General features: G+C 45.0%; 2 protein-coding genes across 2 annotated transcripts in view; one reads left to right on the forward strand and one right to left on the reverse strand.

The window, feature by feature from the left end:
- Positions 1-763: 763 nt before the first annotated feature.
- The window catches only part of T265_08136 (hypothetical protein), a gene marked incomplete at both ends in the record, with an annotated part of 25436 nt that continues 719 nt past the window's right edge, over positions 764-25480 (forward strand). Inside the window, 9 exons of the mRNA XM_009173849.1 lie at positions 764-940; positions 985-1086; positions 1131-1173; positions 6364-6495; positions 8634-8760; positions 8973-9066; positions 10650-10738; positions 14666-14738; positions 19406-20154. Of these exons, the coding sequence (XP_009172113.1) occupies positions 764-940; positions 985-1086; positions 1131-1173; positions 6364-6495; positions 8634-8760; positions 8973-9066; positions 10650-10738; positions 14666-14738; positions 19406-20154 (1586 nt within the window). The remainder of the gene's footprint in view (positions 941-984; positions 1087-1130; positions 1174-6363; positions 6496-8633; positions 8761-8972; positions 9067-10649; positions 10739-14665; positions 14739-19405; positions 20155-25480) is intronic.
- T265_08135 (hypothetical protein) lies at positions 3618-3854 on the reverse strand (the record flags this gene model as incomplete). The annotated part of the gene is made up of 1 exon (XM_009173848.1): positions 3618-3854. The coding sequence occupies one exon, from the start codon at positions 3852-3854 to the stop codon at positions 3618-3620; it is 237 nt and encodes a 78-aa protein (XP_009172112.1).

Genomic DNA, 25480 nt, shown 5'->3' on the forward strand with positions numbered 1-25480 from the left:
TGCCATCTAGGCGCCGGAAGGGTGTTGTGTTACAGCGATTTTTTTATTTCTGTCTTTACTTCGAGGCTTGCCAGTCATTTGACGTCAGCAGTTTTTCTGTCAGCACTACTTTATGTTTTATACACTTGTTTGATGTGCAGTATCCCAAACTGCATTCACTCCGTAATCCAGGTTTTCTATATATACAGAATAGGAGAAATTCCGATGCCATCGGTGTGGTCTGACTTTCAGAACGCGTCCTCATGAACCCATTACGCCTAACTAGATGGTTTGTCACTTGTGATGGCTAGTGGTGTCTGTATCTTGTATCCAGATAATCTGAGTGGGCCTTCGGACGCTCAGAATGATTATGCTAAGGTAGCGCTATTTCCCTCAACCCAGTCGTTTTGTTTATACGGGGGATTTAAACAAAACTGGTAGTTTTATATCGATGAAATACATGTAACAACAAGTTGTTCTCTATGGTGACGATATTTTTCACGCAATAACACAGTTCCGTCCGTCGGTCTATCACAGTCCCCAGATGCTGACCCGCCAACCTGTGACGACATTCGGAGAACCCCAACGATAGGTGAAGTATCCAATCTAACCATGACAAGTTGCCATCTCTCAGTGGTACCTCGTTGTGATGTCATAGATTTAATTTCCTGACAGAACACGTTTTTCTTCCATTCATAGGTGCAAAGGGGTTAACTAATGGCACCATCCGGCCAGTTGTAGGGTCTATTGCACACGGACGTACTATCACACTCGCTGTTCGACGATGGCTGCAATCATACGTTTCTTCAGTCGGCGATTTGGTCGGAAGAAGGCCGATGAACAGGCCCCGAGTCATATGGACGAAGCGATGGCGGTAAGCAAGACGAAGAAGACCAAAAAGTCCGATTTGGGTTGTCGTGTAACTTATCTGGACGGTACTGAGCAAACATTCTACCTTCCGGTAGCATTATCTCTCTTTCGAACCTGATCGTATTTGCCCGATAGAAAAACGCTGATGCCTCACAGCTGTTCGATATCGCGTTTGCCTATATCGGTGTTATAGAAGAACGGGACTACTTTGGTTTGAAATATTGCGGGAAGCAGGATGTAAGACATTCCAATTTCACATCACCAATCTCTCTCCTTTGTAGTCCTGGCTCGATCCAACCAAGAGTATAAGGAAGCAGTGTGAGGGTACGTTTCCAATCCCACTAAATCCCCTCATTTCGTTATTATGAAATTGGGCTTCCCCTTGAAGCTCTCGGCCACTTTTAGCCGTCTGGCTATCATTTGGTACTCAGTCGTGACGAACTTTGTGGTGTTTATCTACGATAGTGTTTCCATTATTGTAATCTCGTCAAATTTCTTCGTCTACTTATGGGTTAACGAACGGTGGACCTTCTTCATAGTTATGGATTCTGTGGACTGACTTTCTTTACTTTGACTTTTCGAAAGTTGACTGACCATTCAGCGGGTGTGCCGGATCCCGGCTAACACATCCTAAACAATTTTTATCATTTATAATTTCTCCAACCAGACTGTTTGTAAGTGGCACCCAAACTCACATCATTTCGCACTGAAACGTTCGTCATTTTGGGCCGGGCGACGTTTTTGAGATCCTGATGTATGAATTTCATTACAGTCGTGCTACTGGTTGTAACGCAGCAAACTGAGGTCATACACACTATGCAGCAACCGGATGACGTAATTACATGGGGATGTATGTTAACACAACTGCTGTGTCTAGATACGCCGAGTATGGGGTTTTCCGGTATTTTCAATACAGTTACTTTAAACTTACTCATCATGGCACTTGACTGGACTTTTTCACGTCGTAACGAGAAACCAGTCCAGTACGGTAGCTATCCACATTCACCAGTACGACACCCGTATTTCTCGGTCCCTCCCCACAAACTGAGTTGGGATATCTAGATTTCCGGCCGACCGCAGTGTCGATCCTGGGTTAACCTATTCTTGATAAATACTTACGCCTTAAATATCACCCTTTCTGGGTTCAGCTCCCAGATGATCTTTTATCACTCGCCAATGGTGCCGATAATAGTGATTTCTCGCACAACGGGACCAATAGTTGTCGTCCAACCATATGTAAAGTGAAGTGATCGTTCGACTGCAATACCCTTTCGATGCATATCTACGGTACAACCTGAAGGAAGCGCGAGGCTGAGATACTGTCTACCCAATGCGAAATGCGAGGTTAATTTCTCTTTTTTCCGAATGCCGATAGCTCCCCTGGTTTCGGTGGAGCAATTTACCTATGATGCACCTGTACGAATAGATAACATTTGTGGAGCTAAATATCAGCAACTCATCTTTGTTGTGCAGCTGAAATCCAGCTCACTTGACTTTCGTAGGGGCTACATGTTCATATGAAACGGCCGGCATAGCCTTGTTTTGAAGAGGTCAAAAGTGCTTTTGCGATGCCTCAGCTCTTTCTCTTTTTCGTTCAATACGATAAAATTGTGGAAATAAGGAACGATCTCGGAGATTACGAAAAACATTCCTATCTCAGTAGTCTTGCTAACCGTTTAGAGGTTTCATATAAAGCCGTACATTTCAAAAAGACCATCAACATCAGAGGTACAAAAGCCTATGTGCAACTATTTAGAGCGGGGCGAAGTCAAGGTCACAAGGGTCCTACTCATCCACCCGAGATGCCAAGACTATTGAGATTGAGAAATTTGCCTATTCCAGGTTGGTCGTTTGAGTTGTATACTGTCCAAGCAGTTTCAGTTTGCACAAGGTCGAGTTCGGTCTGGATCCAATCCGGATCGGAGTGTGCTTTGTGCCTTTCGAACAGCAACCAAACGTTGTCGAAAAATGATTCGATCGTTCTAACTACTACAAGGAATTGTCTTCTTATTTAAACGATTTGGTTTATTCGTGCCGAATTGTCTAGCTTTTGCAACAGCATTCTTCGAATGACTAGCAGTGCTCGGTTTCTGTTCCAAAATCATAGCACAATCGGGACAATCTGACTTAAGCCAGCAGAAGAAAAAGCCCATGTCTTCAGTTTTTATCAGTCATCAACACTTTCACAATTCTTATTGAACTTGGCACAATTGCCCAGAGTTGTACACGTTCCAAATACAAAAGCGGAACCAGTTTTCCAACTTGATCCTGTAACAATCTTTTCCACTACTAGCGCTTGCCATCTGTGAGGTGAGTTGTAGCCGCAGCAAGATCTGTCGATCGTAGAAGAGACAGTCACCACTGCCACCCACTCAATGGGTGATAACGGCCCGTGTGGCCGATATAATTTATCAGGTTTCCAAAGAGCAGTGGAGGTTCCATAGAAATTGACTCGAGGGAAAGGGGGGTGATTAGTGTTTATTTGTTTGGCCTTAGTTCGCTGTGTTCCACGGTACAGGTGGATGCTATTCGAAACCCTAAAAAAGACATGTCATTTTTCATACTTGTACAGTGGCCAGCATTTTTCTGCTCCTTTGTTCCTCGTTAAGAGGACTCCCGCTGGGATAAAACTCCGAGTATGTTTCATAGGAAGATTTCTCATCAGGGAAAGACATTGTATACTGACCGAACTAATCCGTGCTCCGTTATGCTAATCGTTGAATAGGTTGATCCTCACAGCTGGGCGTGTTCACATCAAGAATGGGTAGTCAGTCTTTATTCTCAGTTGCTAGTCTGAGTTCATCGGCTAACGGTTTGAAGTTATCGCGAAACTGGTCAGGTTTGTGTTTCAGATTCTCGTCTGCGTAACGATAACATTGACAAAGGGCTGCTCTTGTGTTGGCAACAAAACCGTTGTGCTCGTTTCGTACAGTTTGGTGAGAAAGCTTAATGTGCGTGAAAAACGGTCCAATATCCAATGAGAACGTGTTCTCCGAATTGTTCATATTGTTTATACCGTTTGTGAGCTGAACTATGTTGTCTGGCTTGCTCGACGAACATTTCGGTCTGTGTTGGCCAGTAGCGCCATAAGGAGAGTTGACCGCTGGATGAGTTGGTGTGATTTCTAATCAGAGTTAATGAAGCCCGTAGATCTATGGGACCAGTAAGTTTACTAGCTTCGCACGGTTTGTTACTTATGACTCCATCGTCTTTGATTGTTTTCAGACACTTGGATATTTACTGCGCGACGTAAGCAGTTTTATCCATTCTCCGAGAATACAACTGATTTTGCTATCGTCAGCTGCTATGTTATATCTATCTTATCTACATAATCCTACCCCTGTAGCCCTGCTGTCCATTTTCCAGCACAAACCTGTCCCGCATGGCCTTAACTTCCTTCTGGGCTTTTTCGTTTCTTCGTAATGAGGCTGCTAGCTATGGCACAACCTTTCACATACTGTTGGTAACAATGAACAAAGATGTATTTGAGTGTTTTAAAGTAGTCTCTTGAGTGAACATAAGGTCGTTTGATTGGAAAGAATATCAAATTATACTGTTTCTGACATCATTTGGGGCCTAATGTCAAGACTTCACTGAAACTGAGTTGCATACTGGAAAGTTGCGTATATTCCTTTGGGGTTCACTGGGATTAACGTGGCTTTTCACTTTGTTCCTCATATACCAAAAACATATCTCAGAATGTCTTAAGGAAGATGCACGAAATACTGAACAAGGCTTGGCTTTGGTTGGAGGCGTAGCGAATACACAGGATTTGGTGTCCTTGTGTTTAGCCTCTTGTTAAATTGGATTACCACATAGGGCTTTCCAGCACCCTCTTAGACAAACGTGGCGTTCCTGTGGGATGAGAAAGTGCGGTCATACCAGCTTGACTCACAGGTCACAGTACCTTCAGATTTAGACCGACTATTTTTTGCGCAGTTTCATTCTGCGCCCATTAGGGGTACTGTAGCCATCTTTACACACCCGGATACCAAACTACATGAGCACTCAAACATGCAGGACGCTTGAGTGACCACTAGATTGGCTCCAAGTCCAGTTCAGGTTGGCGCTGTTACGGAATGGTGTCAGTTCTGATGGATTCATTATTCGTTGACTTCCTCGCCTGGCTACGTCACTTTTCGGGGTGATACTGACAATATCTCCTCGATTGGTGACGAAACGATTCCAAACCAAACTTGGTGAACAAGTCAGCAGCTACTCCACTCCGGGCTAGAGACAAACCAGTGGGCACACTCGGTCAGGTTTCTCATAAGCTCCTTATTGCAGTTTGTTTTTGATCTCACTCAATCTTGAGCGATGCAACAGCCAATCGATTTAGACTTTGGATGCGTATTTTTTTCTCCGATGCTATTCTTTTGATGGACATACTCAGGAGTTTGTGTGCTCATTATTGATTTATTATTGACCGGCTGGGATACCAGTGGCTAGAGACAATGTGTCATGCCTAGCGAAAGAAATTATATTTGCTTGATCTCGTCGCCTAGTGTATATTAGTATGGGGCGCTGTGAGTCAATTTTTGAATAGCAAGAGCAAGGCTATGGGCTGAACATGCGTGAAAGACCTTCTGACTCAAACGACTTCTTTTCAAAGCACACGCACATTACTCTCCCGAGGTTTTCTCCAAAGTAACATCAGCCCATTTCACCTATCGTGATCAGTTTCACATTTCTCGTTCACCTAGAGTGACATTGTGTGCCTGCTCGATGATTCTGAGTTTCTAAACTAGCCTGAATCCTATGCTTTCAGCCATAACTACTACTTTTCTGACTGGATGTTATCAACCTTAGTTCACGTTGCCCATCATTCACAATAGTCACACTAGTTAGACACTGCTTCGGTGTCTAGCTGCCATGCCACCCGGAGGAAGCACGAGGGCTGGAATACTGCCAAGTTACCCAAGCCTAGACAGTGGAAGTCGAGTGGTCCGTGGTTCGAACCACGGACCTTCCGGTTAGTAAATTCGCGCTCTGACCACTTAGGCCATCTCGCCCCCATAAGCGCTCTGTTGAAATCCTGTTTTCGACCGGCCTCTAGGTGTTCTTTCCAGCATCTATGGAATGTGATCTATCTATCCTCCTAGTGTTTCTTAATGTTCCACCAAGGAAGGAGCGTTTTCTGGCAAACGTTGTGCCTGTGATCTTTTTGTACTTTAATTTGATACCATTGTTCATCTCTCATCTTACGTGTCTGAAATGGGTCCAACCAAAGTAAAAATAGACAGGCCAATGTGGGATAGATAGGCCAACCTTACGTGCTGTAGGTACTTTGTCAAGCAGATAGGTAGACTTGTAGGTATAAGTAACGTCTCGCAACTCTTAGTCACCGTTAACATCCGAAATTCAGTTTTATAACAAGCGATATGTGTTGTGTCTCACATGTATGTCCCTGGCCGTCTGTTATGTTGCGCCATGTTACAACTTCTGTTTCCTCTGAATATTCCGAACCCGTTTCTAATCCACGACGGTTTCCTTGTTCTTCTTGCTCTCCTTCAGGCAGCCCTCCATACAATATTCTTTTTCGGGTTAAATTCTTCGCCTCCGATCCGCATCATCTACGTGATGAATACACGCGATATCTAGTGGTGCTGCAACTGCGCGAGGCGATACACACTGGGCAGCTCAAATGTCCAGACACGAGGCTAGCCAGCGAGCTTGCTGCGCTTTTACTTCAAGGCATGTGATTTCGATCGCGTTGTTCCAATTCGCACTTTTTCCTGTGGCTAGTTCTTTTCCTATCATGATTCATCTCTCTGGGACTCGATCACATTCGGTCCCTTGCTTACTGACCTTTTAATTTTGGTCCATAAGTTTACAGTATTTTCATATAGAATTGGAAGACACGGTTTTTGTTTGTTTGTGCTCTGTGCTGATGGGAGACACAGAGCACTGGCTACTGCTGGTGAGGGACACTTAATTGAAAGGTTTGTTTGTACCAACTGGCAATTCGAATCATCTGTTTGGCATCCGGCTGCGAGGCTCAATGCTGTTGTTGTTGTTGTTGTTGTTGTTGATGATGATGATGATGATGATGATGATGATGATGATACTGAATGGGTTGATGGTTTCTAGTCCAGAGTTTTATAGGATTTATAGTGCAGTCCCTGAGCTAAACGAATTGGTGGGGATAGAAGCGTCTTATCAAAAAAAGCGATCATACTATAGCTGCTCATACAGGTGTGTACTGGACTGGACCCATTGCTACTCTTTACATTAGGACCTACAAACGATTCGCCTTAATATGTTGATGTACTAAGCCGATGTCGAGACTAGAACTGATATTCTGTGACCATGGTATTACGGACCAGACTGCACTCACCATTCGAGTGTACTTTTTGAGCGGTTGCCGATTCCGATCTCAGCTCAGCCTAACTGGTCCGTAAATCCAAAATTGTCATTGTGTTTCGTATTTTCTGCCCCCCCCCCCAAACGCTTCGTAGAATAGGTGTATACACCTCGTTGCCACTTCCTGTCTTTTCCATAACCTGCGAAAAATGTCTACCTTTTGGGGCTTAGTTACTCCAACTACTATCGCCGCCGCTGTCGCTGTATATTTCACTCTTTTTACCGCGCAACTTGCTGCTTCACGCTCTTCTATCACTTGGTGTTTGGTTTTTCCTCATCTAGAGCAACCCTTTCTTGAACTCTCTCGGTTTTCCCACACTTCTGCAAATTCCAGCTGCTCACACACTGGGCCAGCGCACATCCTTTCAACTCCCCTCAGGAGTTTGTGTTTTTCTGCTTACTTTTCGTGCGCTTGCCATTGTTAGAGAGTCCTGTCGCCATAAGTTATCTTCCTCCTATAATCTGCCATACTGTTGGAAGAGACTGTAGTTTTAAAGCTGTTCTTTTCTGTCCCATACCGTTATTTTCCCAAGAGCGTAGAACATCCTCACACGTTCAGCTGCGAACTTGTTTGGTTTCACTATACTTCGTAGCACGATCCCGAGAGAACCAAGCCAGTTTTATCGTATGAGAGAAACGTTCCTAATGTGTGGGGATGAATAGTCCAAAACCTGCAGAGGGAGATCTTTACAGCGAGGGTCGCTAGATCCATTGAGATTCTGTTTCGTGTGGGCGGTCAAGTCGAGAACGGAATCCCTGTAACGTAGTTGAACCGTCGCCTGACTAAGTAATCAGACGATAGTGACTTGCTTTTCTGTAACAGGCTGGCATTGTTCATGTATGATGACTGTCCAAATTATGGATTCTGTCCAACCATGTTAGAACCGCGTAGGTTTCCATCACATCGAGTCGGTTAGGTATAGTCGAACAACTTTCCGAAAAGATATCCCTCCCCCGAACTATGGCTACCCCATGGAAATTTCACAATATCAGCCATAGTTTAATGTGTAATCCTTATCTTGAAAGGTCGGTTCCCAGACAGACTCAACCACCTGTTTTATGGGATCACTGTGTTACTCACAGGTCCCGAGTTTTTCTGTCTTCTTGATCCAAGCAGCACATTTTTCTGGCTTGATGGACCGAGGGAACACGATCGTAGTTTACTGTCTCGACGACTCGGGTACGACCCTTTCATGGACACTGGACGTGCGGTCGGTCGCGATAATCTACCTATGCATTCAATGTTTCAGAGAACATTTAAGAGTGTAGTTTTTTAGTAATGTCGTTCAGCATTCACAATCTTACCCACTTAGCTCTGGTACATTTCGAGTAACATACTTCCAATTCCTGATTAATTAAATTGCGTTACGTTTCTCCAACGGCCACCCATCGCTAATCCTGTTTCTAACTTCTACCCACAGCGGAGTTTGGCGACTTCGATCCTCGTCAACACACGCCTGTTTTCGTCTCTACCTTCCGGTTCCTGCCTGAGGCTGAGCAAACAGAGCAGTTTGAACTCGATGTGCTTGCTCAATATCGCGCTTTAGCGTGAGTTTCCAGTCTTCCTTTTTTGTTCCACATAGTTCTACCTTGTGGTGGGTTCGCTGTCTACTGTTGCCTACGACGCCTTAAAGGGGCACCTTCAGCCTTTCTTCACAACCTCGCCTCATGTATGTTTCGGACACAGTTGTGCTTTCTCGTCCATTGTTCAGTCCGCTCTGCCGTTTACGGAAATTTCCTGTCCCTTGGTCCCCCCACAGAAACCGTAATCTCACACCAGCTGATGCAGAAGCCCTTTATTTGGAAAAGGCTCGGCATATTCCCACGTACGGAATCGATATGCACACTGTCAGAGTGAGTTCATCTCAGTTCCCGATTGTTTTTACTCAGACTCGGGGTTGTTTTCTACTGGCCCCATGTGGGGTGGATGCAGTGTTGTGGGGAATCTGCTTACCAAGAGAACTATGCCAACATATCCTTCACAGTTTTGTGACATTCAGCCGCCAGAGTTGTGTTCTTCGTGATGGTAAACGCAGGTAACCTATTGTGGTAGGATGGTGTAAGACATACTCTTCTGTCGTGTCAGGCAACTACTACAGCAGCAACAACTTCGATAGTTCGGTCGGTTGGAAAATTCGAAAATAATAATGGTACCTTTTCAATACCAGGGCTACCACCTTGGAGGACAGCTAAGAACTTGGATCAGCATCGTCCATTTGGGTTCGAAGCAGGTGGGCTTCGGTCTCAGCCTGCTATCTTATGTCAGGCGTCGGAATCAGGATTCCATCTCAAACTATGACCTGTGACCACTGATCTTGGGCAGCAGCATTTCGGGAAATCTGTGAGGCCGACTCATTCTGTCACAGGTGCCAGTCGCCGTAAAGTAACATAAGCATGTAGCGTCATAAAGACCATTTCAATGGGCGGAGCATCATCTTTTGCCCCAAGGAAAAAGATTCTGCCATGCACAGTGTTCCTCTCATCCTGACTCAGTTATTGCGTTTGGTACACCCCAAAGGAGATAGAGGATTGCACTCAAGTCTTGCTCCCTTGCTCGCGCCGGGATTCGTACTCCAGACATTTGACATGCGAAGCTAGCAGATTATCGCTACTTCACCAGCGCACACTGGCCGGTGAACAGACGAACCTGTTTACGCTTGGACGATGTGATTGATGAAAGAAAGAAAGTATGGGGAAGGTGGTACGTGCGGAATAGGACCGCTTATTTCTTTCATGTCCTAAAAGAAGCAAACTTTTGTCAAAAGCTGCCATCTTTTCGGCGCATCACAGCTCAGCCTCTACTTGAATCCTGTTGCAGTCGATGATGATGATGATGAAGTCCACTTAGAGCGAGTCTCCTTTCCTTTAAGTCTACTTTCTCCTTGGGCTCACCGGAACAACTTTGCCAGGACAATGAAAGGAAAACTATCAAAACAAAAGTGCAGTGGATAAAATTTCATGAATCACGGATCTACTCACACACTATTAATCAGAACTTATAGGTCTGTGAATCTGTTTGTTCTTCTTCACTGTGCTTAAGCAGTGTTCTCACCTATGCAGTCACTTGGATAGTTTTCTGCTTAGCCATATGTGTTGTTCTGTCACACGGGCAGTAAATCAATCACCAGAAATGACTTCATGGCTGTTTTGGTTTCCAGAAGAGCACATGGTTAACTATCTAACTAGGAACGCCGTATTCTAATGTCCTCTATGCCGAATTCGCCTTTGAGCGCAACAAGATCACATTCTTAAGCACATGCTTGTGAATGAACACGTGACTTGGTGTGGACTTGATTCTCATCATGTAGCGGCGACTATTTGACCGCCTTTGGTATGCGCCCCTCAATGTTTTCTTTAGTGCATTTGGTCCATGACTGATCAGACATTTCTTCCCAGTGAATATCGCCTCGAAATATCCACCTTTTTCGTTTTCACAGGGCAAGGACAACCAGGATTACAATCTGGGGTTGACGCCGACTGGTATATTGGTCTATCAAGGCGATTCCAAGATTGGTTTGTTCTTCTGGTACGTTGGTGTTTATCAGTAGTACTGTGTGATGCGTTTTCAGCGTCAGTTATCTGAAAGATAGTTTCTGAACTTGCGTGCCGCGAGTGCACAACTTTTGCAATTGCGCAGGCCAAGATACGTAATCGAATTAGCAATAGGAAATATCTCAGAAAACTCTCTGTTCGCTGCAGATTGGATGGTGATAGGTAATATTTGACTGCTTATGAGAGGATCGCATCCGTTCAAGTCGAATGTGATTAGAAATTTAACAATTCATGTAGATTATTCTTGATGCCAACCGTGATTTTACTTGGTTAAACCATTCCAACTGGACAGTAACTCATTTCTCGTGTTCTGTACGGCGAACATGACAGATCGTGACAGCATTGAGTTCATTCTCATATTCCTAACGACGATACGTCAGAATATACCGAGCTGAAACGCGTATATATTTAGCTGCCGTGGTTGTATGGAGTGTACCGATTCAACATGCTTGCCACCCAGATTATATTCCTGGCGCCTCTACCCCCATGTACCATAACAGTGGTACAGCATTTGTGTTTTCTGAGGTATAGTGCCTTGTAATAACGGTATTTTTCTCACATTAGTTCTCCGTATGAACGTCTCAGGTTAGCAATGCCGTCAAAACAATCACCAAAGATGTACAACTTGTATTAACGCCTGAACCCGGGTCAAAAACACATGTACAGCACGTCGTTTATAAAGCATGCGGCCTTCTGGACGCAGCATTGGCAACCAGTATTCGGCAGATCACGATTGGCTGTTGGGTTCAGACTTTCGACCAATCGGGGTTCGCCTTGATGCTGGACTGGCAAATGGCCCGATCTCCTGGGTATTCACTTGCGGGATAAGCTTCTCGGCCGTAACATCGCCTAACTGTGAGCGGCCAGACGGAATCGGTGGTGTATTCCGCCTGATATGCCTCCAGAATCCCAGAATGCAAGGTCGTAAAACCGCGATTCAGACAATGACAGTGATGGGTGCTTAGACACGCCTGATATTCGGGCCACTGAGATGTGTCCACATTCTCCTATTATGTGTGTTTTTCACCACGAAGCACTATCAGGCTCAGAAGAAGGGCGTATCTTGGTCTGTCAAGAATTATTGGTAATATCCTAGTTTCGAGGCACATGTAACGCTACAGGTCGTGGTAACCACTTCCAAATCCGCGAAGAATCCAGGGGACACGAGAGAATACTGCCGCACAGTGACGGATATAGGATATTCTATCTTACCAACGACATGACAAGTAGTTAAGCAAATTCCACATTGAGATAGGGTTCATGTAAGACTCAGACAAATCTCGCCCCTATGATAATCCCTAACAAAATGTACTTTGCCAAGACCGCTTCAGGTTTCATTTGGGTATAAATTCAATGCAGTGTGGAGTAGTCGCATTGATATGGTGCTAATTTCAATTTGCTGTCGGTTTCGTTTTGCGGCTCATTAAATGGGTGTACTCTCCGACCTTTGATCAAGTGGGTACCACTGATCACCACCACTGTACCTACTAAATATGTGCCTGTCATGAGATCTGTCTTCAAATACGTTTTAAGCACTGTTTATCAGTATGTTTAGAATGCCTCTACCTTTGGTACGAGCCAAACTACTACTAAGCAGTCGATTAATTCTGGCATCCAGGCACACATTTCCTCAGGTAACACGTAATTGACCTCATATGTTGAGGGACGGTACTCATAAGGCTGCTGTGAAAACTCTTCGACAGTAACCTCATGAGTATTTTCCTTCAAGAGAATATACGGTGACATCGCGAATATCGTACGAACTGAAAAATGAGGCGACCTTTATGCAGCACATTCAGTTGAAGAAGGGCATAAACGAAAGATTCTGCTGGGATTTAGTTAACCATTCCGTTAAAGCCAAATTGGTATTCATTTATGTTACCTTGTTGACTTTTTTCGAATCCTTGATTATCAAACGAACCTAATCGAATTTACACGTCTGGAACGCCTCCAACATTGCATCGCATCTGTCGTGTTCTAGATAAACACGGTGTGTGTGAATTTCTGGACCTAATTCTGAATTGCCGACATCTAATTCTGTCCGCATGACACGTACTACGATTGAGAACGGCGAGCGAAATGATGTCTGCCTCAAACAGTCTTATTTCGTTATCACTATCCACAAGATTGAACTCCAAACAAAGCGAAACTGGTGGTGGGCTGTTAGCGAGTTCAGCTCTCTGGTTATAAGGAAAAATTACCAAAAATGTGGGCCTGACTAAACCCTGGTATACCTCTCTTTATTCCCATGGAAAAACAGCGTAAACAAGATATTTTATCGGAGTTCGTTCTAATCATCCGCCCATATCTGTGTGCAAATGAATTACATATATGATGGATTCTGCCTTGTTCGATTACTGAACTTCTCACAAGGGCGATATTTTTCGATCGTGCTGTCTGCCAATCACAGACCTGGTCCGATAATCGAACCAGGTAAGGCAGAAGTGAAACGAGGGACAACGGTTCTTTACCAATAACCGGATTGCGAGGCGTATGCTAATGATGCTAATATGCTTCTCAATGACGAGTCCCTTCCCCCTCCCTGCCGCTCAGCTTTTAACAAAACAACAAGGCACTAGTCCCTGGCCGCTGGTTTCGCAGCCTATTCTCTGCCGACTGTGTTCCTTCGCCCTGATGTGTTTTCCATAAAGACATCAGACGTGGATCGATTTCATCGGGTCGACGAAACACATACGAATTTGCAAACTTCACTGGTGTTAACGAGAGACTCAATGGAATCTCTAGTTCACGGTGTTCTTCAATAAAGGCCACCTCATATTCTATTTGGTGCGATATTTGACAGTAGTGTGTGTATACTTCGAAATCTCGAATACCGAATAATAATAAAAATAAATCGTCCAGCTTTAGCACCCTTTCGGTGCCTAGCTGCCGTGCTACACGAATGAGGCACGAGGGCTGGGATACTGCCAGGTTACCCAAGCCTAGACAGGGGAAGTCGAGAGGCAGAGGTCGGACCTTCTGGTCCGTAAATTCACGCTCTAACCACTTGGTCCATCCCGCCCCGAATACCGAGCTAACTGCAACACAGGACACTCCTTGCGCAGCACATTCGGTTGAAAATATCATAAACGAAAAGTTCATTTCATCAACAATAACATCGTTTGTAAATGAGTCTAGTTCATTATTTGTGTACTACTTGGTATTTAAGCAGATTAAAGGATTACGCCTACCTGCTAAACCCCCAGAATGGCGAAACGAGTGTTGGGCTGTCGAAAAGTTTCCTACAACCTCATGAGCACTGTCTTCTGTGAAGAAAAACCGGTGCAAACGATTTGATGTAATCTGACGTAATCTGCTTTTTTTCGCCAATGGCCTTCTTGTTGCTCTCTGTGAAACAAGTCCACCTCGTGTGGGGCTCATTTACTGTACAAGGGAGCTGCAATGGTTGAAGAATTCTAGGGTTTTTGACTTTCCTACTATCATCGCATTGTCTCATATTATTCTTGTTTGGTTTTACCGTAACCTACACTTCTCATGCTTCAGGTTTTCTGCAGTTACTCTGTCTACCGGAGAGATGTGAACGGCTACTACCTGGCCTCAAGTGCCACACAGTCATGCGAAAACTTCCTGCCTCGGTCGATGTTTATTATGGTGTTTGACTAAAAATTTTTGGTCAGCTTTGCTATCCTCAAAAGATTGGAGTAGCTGGGAGGTGAATCGTCTCTCCTTAACGTGCCTCAGATTAGTTCCACACCTTCCGTTGCTGCCTGTCGGGTTGTTGTCATCCCGTCTGCTTCATCCTTAAATCAATTTCGCTACTTATGTGTTGTCCTGCATGACTCGTCTACGGGTTTTTGGACCTTCCGGTTGACTGTTCGTTTTTGCCACCTGCCAACCAGCTTGGCACACTACTCTACCTCCTCTTTGTCCTTATCCACAGGCCCAACATTTTGACAATCGCAATGAATGGCCAAAAGCTAAAGATTGTGGTTGCCGAAGAAAACGAAACCACTGTAAGTTGTCTGTTTTCACTCCATGTATCGCCTTTTCATCTTGTGCTACTACTTTCGTCTACCATCCGAGCCTCGAGTTCTAAGTCTTGGTTTAATGTATTTGGGTTGCCTCAGTATCGTCGGTGATATCCACGATTTGTTTAATGGAGTTAGTCCCATCCTTGCGTATGAGACCTCCTTGGCTCTTCTCGGCTCTCGATAGGCCATCGTTGGGTACATCCACCTCAGAGATCCACTTTCCACTTGTCTGCTATTATGTGATAGCGAAACAAGCCGCGCTTATGGCCGATTCACGCTTCATTTGTCGTTACCCTACTCTGTCTGCGCGTGAGACCGCACATTTTGCGCAAATTGGTTATGTTTTTATTTTTGTTCACCTTTGATCCGCACATTTGTCACTCCATATTGACCGTTGTTCTTGTCCACCGCCACAGTTTAAACCTTGGGTGTAATTAAATGCCAAAGTTACGTCATCTGCATCGCACGTGACTCGAATCGCTGTGAGTTCTTGTATGGGTTGACTCAGTACACCGGCACGAATGCGATTTAGCAAACTATGTGACTACACCATATTATTGATGTCGGCGTAATCACCTGCCTACATAACTTGGGTCGCAGTATCGAGCATATTGAACAGCTTATTGAGCACGCGTCGTAATTGCAAGAGGTTTCATTGAATGTGTGTGAATGGTCGCGGAATGCTCGCTGCACGGAATTCAAAGTGTTTCGTTAAGTTCCTGTAAAGAAAAGATGTGCGTCTTTCTTCTGTTTCCTGAGTAGTGACCTAGCTTGTGGTGGACCGTGAATTCGACATTTAATCAAACGTATGTTGTACACCTACGACTATTACCCAAAACATGAAGTACACCTTTGTGGAAAGGTAATCCATACATCCGATTGCACTTACCCCACCTTTCCCTCTATGAATGAAAGTTTGTTTCCTTGCACTAGGTTACGCAAGGAAAAATTGTAACCGATCGATGTCTGGATCGACCAGCCGTTAGACTCTGGTTGCTTCTAGACTGTTGAGCTTGTCGTCTACGGCGTTGTCCCTTGCTTTTTCCCATGAGACCTTATCGACCGATCTAAGCATGGGCGGTGAAGCCTCGTCCCTGACGATCGCCACACTCCTGTCCACATACTTTTGAAATGGGACTGTTTCTATGAACGTTCGTTGGTAAGGATGTCCGAGGTGACCCTATCCCATACGAATTAGCATGATACTTGGTGTCACTCTTCATATTCCCAAACGCGACTTAGTTCTTTTGATTATTTCGGAAATCCCAACCCACCGACTAAAGCAATCCAAGCGGACTGCTTTCTTGCAAACGAACAAAGGGAAAGCTACGCACAGAATCTGGAAAGCTCAGTCGCGCCCCACCTTCCTCACTTAGCTAAGCTCAACAGGATTGGCCACTTAACCGTTTCGCATACATATGCCCTCCACCTCACATGGACTCATGGTTTTCGACTCATACGTTTGTCTCTTCTCAAAATAGACTGTTTTTGGTCTGCCCCTCAATATATGGCGCCATGGATGGCATAAGGTTGTGTTTTGGACTATCCACGAGCACTTTTTGAATAAATCAGTGTACACCAGTTGATAGGTCCTAGCACGAGCACTATTTCAATGTAATAACACCCGAGAGATCCTACATGCTGACTTACTGTCATAATCGCGGAAATCGATCAAGAGTAAGACTTCTGTTGGCTTCTGGAAACTCTCATTTTGTCAAGCAAAGTAACTGTTTTTATTAGTATACAGACAATCTTCCTGGACACCGTTCCGTACTCTGCATCGGCCGTTCGAATTCGTTCGATTGTGATTGATCCTTTAGCAGCCAATACCAGTTATCCTTTGTTTGTTTGAAGTGTTCCGATTGTTCCTCTGCATTACTGACTAAAACAAGCAAAACCTACTTACTGGACCGCCTTGGCTTGCATTGAACATTGTACATTGTGAAATACTAAGATGATTGATTGACAGGCTTGGCACCGGTTTCGGACAATTATTGGCTGTCCGGGTTGACCTGTGACGTTATTCGGTCTATGCATTCCCTCATACCCTCATACTTACACGGTGGCGTGATTTGTTTTCACACTCCTGTAGCCAAATCTATGCCCCAACGATCATCTGGTTGGACCTGTGATGGCATTAAGCTCTGGATAGCTTATTGGTTAAGGTACTTGTTATAACTGCTGATTCGCCAATCTGTTGTATCTGACTGCTGGCCCCGCTGCAGTGCCTAGTGTCGGAAGTAGACTCACCGATGGGAGTCCGTACAAGCGAGTGCCAGAGCGTGAGTGCGAAAATACAAGCTATTTTACTAGAGGGACACTGAAGTTTGTTCAACGCTGACTCATACTGTCTGGCTTTGATACGAAGCCGTGCCGCGCTGCATATTGAGAGAGAGAGCATTGTCTAATTGGTCAGCATCTAGTCGAGCTGAGGGTCTCAGTAGATTTCGGGCATTCAGTGGTCACTTTCAGGAATCTGACTTCCTGATAGTACCAAAGTACTGACCGTCCGTGGCTCAAACTCACCTTTAACATCGCAACGGCTCCTGTTTAGCCTTGGACAGCCTGGCAATATCTCAGCCCTCGTGCCTCCTTCCGGTAGCGTGGTATGTGGTGGCATTCCCCTTCAAGGTGATTATGTGGAATGAAAGTAACGGGTCTCAAAATGACAGCCTTTGTATCAGGGTTATATACCCTGAAGGTGATTTCGGTAAGGACAGACCCGTGGCTTCCTCAGCTGTGGTACTCCTTGTCCCCACCCAAACGAAAACCTTTTGTGTATTTAAGGATGGTTCATGTAAGAGAATAGCTATAGCTTAGGCTTGATATATCATCCCCCGAGTTTGCGAGGTCTTTCCAGCACATTCACCAACCATTTTTTCGTGTGTATTGATTAACATCTCCATTGGGTAGCAGCTACTGATGTCATTGTTTGGTCCAGTTTTGGAGTTTCACTCTTGTGCGTCTCAAGAGACCACTTATGTGAGACGTCTTCATCTGGGTGCATCAGACTTGTGTTTCTAACACTTTCGAAACTGGGACCTAGCGCACACGGGAATGTGTAAAGCAGACCTGGTGACCCGATGCTTTTATAAGGAAGTGATTCATCCTTCATCATCATCATCATCATCGACAGCATGACATCAGTGTTCAACACCGATGCTTCACTGCCGTAGACTCATCCTTGCCTTGACCAAGTTACAATGTGGCGGCCTAACAAATGTGTGGGTACATATGCATTTGATGGAGAAGTTCTTAACGGATAAATTGCCGCAATACGGCGCACGTCTCCAGAAGTCGACCTCACAGATCCATCTTAACTAACACCAAAATCACTCGGAAAAGACAGTGTCCACACTGATCATCATGGCAAATGTGTATGGGAGGCACATATATCAGCATAACAGAAATTTATCTGTCCTAGCATCAGAACTTCCGCCTTATTGGCTGTTGGGATCAGCCAATTAAAAGCATAGAGTCGTCATCAAAAAAACCTTTATGGGTGCGACATAATTCAATGAAACACCAAACTCATTCCGATTCGAAAAATTCGCCAAATGGGAATTCATTTTCAAGTCAGGCAAAAAATCTTTGCTCTCTTTGACACCTGAAACTGACATGGGGTGAATTTTTCTCTGAACTCGTAAGGACCAACGTCTAGGTCCTCCCGTCGTCCCAAAAGGCTGTTCCCAGTATCAATGTTTTTATTATACCTTTCTAACCAGTTTCCTCTCAAGCGCGCTTTCATGGTCTCTTTCGTATTCAATTTGGTACCAGGGAACTGTCTACCTCTCAGAGCTCTCTTAGCCCAGCCCTGTGCTGATTGGAAGCGACCGAGAGGTGTACACTCTATGACCTGGTAACGAAGTATGAAAGCACCAACCAGTAAACTGCCGCCTTCCAACTCACCAACGTTTAATGACACTGACAGACATGGCTCAATCACTCAATCAGTGGCGCTCGTGCATCAAAGCTATCCTTTTTAATGAGTAGCTACCCAGTTTCCCGAACTGACTTATCCTGCCATTTCCTTCAGCGCTTCGTTATATCTTCCGCGCTTTCCCATTTCCCGGGACTGTGGCAACTGGAACCAGCCTATTTTTGATCTACAGTTCATAGCTGTTAAAATGAACAGGCCTAAACTTGCTGACAGTAGACTATTGAATCATACGTCAGATGAGTTCCTGTGATCCTGTTAAACCGTTTTTTATCTGTGCTTGTTTCAACCCTATAAATAAATGCAATCTATGAACACCAATCTCATGACAGCCTGTAGAAAACCTATGGAGAGTAGAGAGTGTACAAAGAGTCTGGATGCACACCACTCATGTAAATACCTCTGTGCACTCTATCTATCTCAACGCCTTGGTTTTTTCACTGCCCCCATATATTCTTCGTGCACCCCACGGGTTTCCAGTCGTAAAAGCGATGTTCGCAACCGAGGAGTCATTATCGAGGACAAATGTTTGGTTAACGCGGTAATCTAATGAATGCTCGTTGTCCCCTCGTAAACTTACGGTAATGCTAGTTGTGAGTATTCAGCCCAGGGTAACGGAGTGTCTCACAGTTTAGTCATGCAAACTTTCACCTGCTTGAGCATACCGTGAACGCGACTTACTTACCTGTTCAGTTTTTCGTTATTGTTCCAGAGGCAAGTCACCGAGCACTCATTCTGTTTCGTCTTACCGAACAAATCTGCTTGTAAAAACCTGTGGAAAAGTGCCGTTGAACACCACACGTTCTTCCGCCTGACTGATCGAAGTCAGCCTCCACCGAAACGTAAACAACTCTTCCGTCTCAGATCACGATTCCACGCGAGTTTTCGCACCGAGTACCAATTGCAAAATCCAGATTTGTTTGGGAGCAGTAGCTTTCGTAAAAAGAAAAAGCCCGTTTCCAGTGGAATGTCATCTCCCACTGCCACAAGTCCCCCACCGTCCTCCGGTGACCGATTCGGCAAAGCAGCAACACCTGGCATTACGCGGACAGCTTCAAGTTTTCGCAGGACTCCTAGCAAACGTTTTAACAGCAGACCGAGTTTCTCCAATCGCAGTGCTTTAGAGGAGCGCCGAGCTAAGCGTCATCGAGTTCCGCCTTCAGAGGAAACTCTGCAATCCAACGCATTTGACAAGGCTCGTACCGTTGTCAATGTTGAACGAGCTTGTCTACGGGATCCGAACTGGGTACCCTCTGGCTCACCCGGCAGCTCTGGTACTGGACCGAGAATCCGCACGCGGCCAGTGGAATATCCGCCTAAATCCTCTCCAACGCCATCTCCGATTGCAGTCCGCGTGACGCCTCAACTCTCTCGTCGACAAGCTCCTTCACCACCGGTAAAATCGGCGAGTAAACCCAATGGAGCTGGTGTACCCGTAAATCGATGCCCGGCTGAGGAATGGTATGTGTGACACGTATATGTTTTAATCTCTTCAGTGTGTAAATCCTCGTTGTATCGTGTACGGTTAGACGTTCTACAGAAGCCTTGAAATCCTTAGCCTGTAAAATGAGAAGTTAATAGCTTTTGTGAATATCATCGCAGTCCGATCAGATGGAGACGTGTGTTCGATTCTTTGGGGGCGAAATGGACCAAGTGGTTAGAGCGCGAAATTACTGACTGGAAGGTCTGTGGTTCGAACCCCACCTCAGCCTCTCGACTTCCCCTGTCTAGGCTTGGGCAACCTGGCAGTATCCCAGCGCTCGTGCCTCCTTCGGTTGGCATGGCAGTTAGGCACCGAAAGGGTCCTACAGCTGAACGTTTTTTCAATTCTTTTACTGGTTTATTTAAACTGCGAACCAGCCAAGTGCGTTTGAGCACTAGAAAGACCTGTAGCCTGTTTCAGAGCTTATGTCAAGTCGGTTTTAATTCCTTTCCTCGCAAATCCTACCTACGCACGCAATATTTTATTGCCGCTTGCTTCATTTCATTCCTCCTGGCCACTCGACATATTACGGATCTCTAACTCATGAGGAAAATGTCGGAGTCTCGCAGTGTAATTCTGAGTCAAAACGTGGCGGTTGCGGTTCATATTCACGAATGAAATAGACTCATGGAAATATATGTGCAGAACTTGGTTGGCCGGTTTGATAAAAACGCAGAGAAACTTTATATCACTTCCTACACAGTTCTCTGTCATATCCAGCAGCTTTTTGGACGGTAAGCATGGGTGTTTGTCGACAGACAAACCCTCATTTCGATTCGACTTACTGAATCGGTACCACAATATCGAGGTATCGTCTATATTCTTGGGAACGGAAACTATGGGGTTGTCGCTCCGAGCGCGTAAAATTATTTGGCCATGCCATCTCTTGGCTAACGCGCACTTGAGAATCCTCACACTAATGTAGGATTGTTGGCATCTGTATCACCAAGTGACCATCATTCTTGTATACTGTCATATGGGGTCTTATTCCAGTCTGGGGTGCTTTCACCTGCGAGAGGATATTATGAATGCTAGTACCATCGTTTTGCGGCAGTCTCCTGCAACATCATAGGTGCAGATCTAGGCGACGCAGGCCTTGCCCCGGGAGACGAATGGCACCGACAGTGCCCGAAACGATAGATTCCCTCCGCAACGAAAGTTTTTGTATTGGTGATCCCACATCGGTGCTGTAGACTCATCCAACTATGTGCAGCAATTGTTTGCAGTATAGCAGTGCGGACTTTCGCGGACGCAATCTTCGTGTTCGTACAGAGCAAACTGAATAATCCATACACAGGGTATCGGGAGTAACTTGCATCTCATTTGGTCCAGTCGTCAACTAATAGCTTTTAGTGTAATTCAGAATGCAAAGAAGTTCTCCGAATCAATGACGTAGTATGGGCTTGCGATCTTTTTGTGACCACCAAAGTGGAGCCATTTCGTTGAAGCCAATCGAAATTGATGGATCGATCGGACTTACGAATACGCTAGAATGTCTCCACTCAATATGTTGACCAGTTCCATGGGGAGTGTTACCCTCTGTTCGACAGTTTTGATAAACTGTCATCATGTCTTCAATACCAGCTGGTTGTAAAACCAGAATATGGTACTTTGAATAGTTCTATGCTAGGAAGAATAACAAATCGATGTACGGTGAGACTGGGCCTAGTGGTTGGTAGTTTTTCTGACGTGTCTACCTCCACGCCTAGCAGAGCCCTCCCGTACTGAACCTGTGAATTCTGTTCAGCTGTGGAGCATGCGGTAGACCAGTTTGCATTCTTTGGTACTTATCCATCACTTATTGCGTATGTTTAAGCGCCAGTTGTTCCTCACTGGATTCACTTTCTCAACCAGTTGTTGCCTTCATAATAGGGCCAAATGGAGAAAGCCGTCATTCACCCATGTAGCGAAAATCCAGCAGTGCGGACAACTATGAATGACAGTGTTATGTCAATCTTTGGGAGTAACGATAATAAGCTGTCGAGTTACCAATATACGAACAATGTACCGCAGTGTGCGGTTTCTGAACGTGGACTTGCATTTATATAAGAATCCAAACTCTGGACGAGTCTACGAGAGGCGAAATAGTTCTGGATAGGTGGAGATGCATGGGCTGGATGATATCGGCCGGAAATTTCCTGATAAACCTCTCGTATGTGTTGAAATCCCTTCGTACGATTATATCAATCCACCACATACAAAGGATAGTATAACTGGTGAGTCGGTGGTGCATGCACTGGCAAAAACTAAGATGGGACAGTTATCCAATCGACCAATCGAAAGAAAAGAATACAGCTCCCAACGCGACAAGCAAGCGAACCAGTCCGGACAGAGCGACGGCTGTTGAAACGAAGGGATTCAAAGAACCAGCCAGATTAAGCGAAAGTAACCAATCACACCAGAGACACTGGTACTCACTAGAAACCATATAAACGCCAATAAGAGGGGACTACCCATTGGGCCACGCCCTAATTATGCCTTCTCGATTGCTGAGGAATTGCTCACAATTCACTTGCCAAGCTCGGTGAACAAACTAGTTCCCAGACGGCGCGTTTGGGTTACGTACATTTTGCGACACCGCCGGCAGATGGTGCATCTCCCACCTGTTGTCTGTAACGCGTGTGTCCATCACCGATCTGGACCAGCTGCGGTCTTATAACTCCTCTGATCCGTACGTTCTTGCGCGATACCCGCGATGTATGTTCACTAGAAAGCAGACCAGTTGTTATGGCATCGGTCAGCTGGGTCCTCAAGCTGCATACAGCCTTGGTTTGTGTTAGGTCTTGATTGCTTAACTCAGACAACGCACAAATTAACCGCTCAATCAATCGCCGACGCCCAATCAAAGTTGACTTGCACAATAACTTCTGCGATTCTTCGACCGAATGTGCAGCGCAAAGGCTCTCTCAGTCTGGCTGATGATTACGCATTTTTGTTCCCTAAGCAGTACCAACTACATGTGTCACCTCAGTTGGCTTATATTCTAAAATGCACATAGGATTCCACTTTCGTGGAAATACGTCATGTCATGATATGAAGCGGATATCCACTTCCAAGCTAGGATTAGCAATAGCAATAAGTGGGGAAAATCAACATGAAAAGGCGGTAGAATTCTTCGATCCTCCCCCCAGTAGCCGATGAGGCGGGTGATTTCGAATGAAATTGCTTGTGAGAGGGATGATTACTATCCTGTGGACATCCAGGTAATGGGGAGAGGTGTGAACAGTTTTAACCCGTAGCGAGGCTATTTCGAAGGAAGAGCTGCTCGGCAGTATGTGTGTGATCGATGCGGTTTGTTAGTTTGCCTAAAGGTAAAAAGGTCGGAAACGAATTGTTGTCGTGATGAAAATTGGTGATTTTTGGTGATTACATGCAGTGGATTGTGTGTCGCATCAGAAGTAGTTTTCTTCTCCCCGACTTTCACAAAATGGCCGTTTTCAAGCTCGATATATCTGTCACCTTGTTCAAATATGTTTAGATTAATGGTGTAGACTATGACGCTTGGTTGAGTATGCCGCACTTATCCGTCTTTCTGTGACATTCTCAGTTCCTATTTGTCACCACTGAGCAAGTGCCCCCTCCCACCAGTGGAACTTTGCTCTGTACATTGTTTGAAAATGCTTTTGTCTGGGTTCCTGATTCTCTGTTTCAAATTGCTTCAAATAGCCTTTTATCCTGCATCTGTAATTTGTGCGGAAATTACTGCTTTACTCATTGTCTGTCTATTCCGACATTCTGCTCGAACTATAACAACCCCCTGCAAATAGGTTACTACGGGAAGAGACTAACTGGTCTCATCTGAAGGATCGCCCTTTGGTAGTGCCGTGTCTAATCTAGCATCAGTGTACCGTGTATGGAAACTTGCGGGATCACAACTGGCTCCGGCAAGATTTAATCCATATTTCGAAGGAAGAGCTGCTCGGCAGTATGTGTGTGATCGATGCGGTTTGTTAGTTTGCCGTGTAAAGGTAAAAAGGTCGGAAACGAATTGTTGTCGTGATGAAAATTGGTGATTTTTGGTGACTACATACAGTGGATTGTGTGTCGCATCAGAAGTAGTTTTCTTCTTTCCGACTTTCACAAAATGGCCGTTTTCAAGCTCGATATATCTATCAGTTTGTTTAAATAAGTTTAGATGAATAGTGTAGATAATGACGCTTGGTTGAGTATGCCGCAATTAACCGTTTTTCTGTGACATTCTCAGTTCCTACTTGTCACCACTGAGCAGGTGTCACTTTGCTCTGTGCGTAGTTTGAAAATGCTCTTGTCTGGCCTCCTGATTTTCTATTTCAAATTGCTTGAAACAGCGTTTTATCCTGCATCGGTAAGTGGTGCCGAAATGACTGCTTTACTCATTCCCTGTCTATTCCGACATTCTCCTCAAACTGTAGCGATCTCCTGGAAATAAGTTACCACGAGAAGAGAATAATTGGTCTCATCTGAGGGATCGCCCTTCTTTAGTAGTGCTGTGTCTAATCTAGCATCAGTGTACCGTGTATGGAAACTTGCGGGATCACAAGTGGCTCCGGCAAGATTTAATCCAGTAAGAATGGTTTAAGAATATGGACTGTAGAGCTCATTAACCCTGCTTGTGACCTGCTCGGTTGCGTTTCGTTTCCAGGCGCTTTCTGAGGCCTCAGTGGATTAATCTTGAATGAACACGGATTAGTAAAAATCATGAAATCGTACAAAAATCTCCCTCCAAAATGATCACTGCTTGAAATTCGCTTTAATCTGGAGCAAACGTAGTTCGAATACCATATATCCGATGCTCTCTTTTGGAACACACACGTGTCACTCATACGGGAATGAAATCTCAAGTAGATTTTTGCCGGAACTAGGCAAGAAAGAAGCGCATCTGAAACCTGTCACGATCTGGATCCTGCATTCGAAATGTCGCCAAGACCGGCTAATGGTGCACGAACACTACAGCATTCGAATTCACACCACTCTTATGGTCTCTCCTTCTATCCTGTCTAAAACAGGGATTCATCGGGCTAGAATGTGTCGTGGAAACCTCATCAACAGTGCTTATCCTTGACCATGTCTGGACTCGAGCTCAGGGAATCCGACAGGTGACACTAGCACATTAACATTACTTCACCGTTGCACGCTGGCTACACCTGAATTAGCACGTTTAACTAGATCAACGCGTTCACGCTTGAGCGATGGAGTTGTTTCTGGTCAGCGACAAGCAGCTATCATATGATGGCTTAAAGAAACTGAACATGGAATGTGGAGCTTATTTACGTTAGTTACGTCACGCTGAGAATGTGGATTTAACAGCTATTAGGACGAAATCAC

This window comes from Opisthorchis viverrini, assembly GCF_000715545.1.
Source record: "Opisthorchis viverrini unplaced genomic scaffold opera_v5_203, whole genome shotgun sequence".
Lineage (NCBI taxonomy): Eukaryota > Metazoa > Platyhelminthes > Trematoda > Opisthorchiida > Opisthorchiidae > Opisthorchis > Opisthorchis viverrini.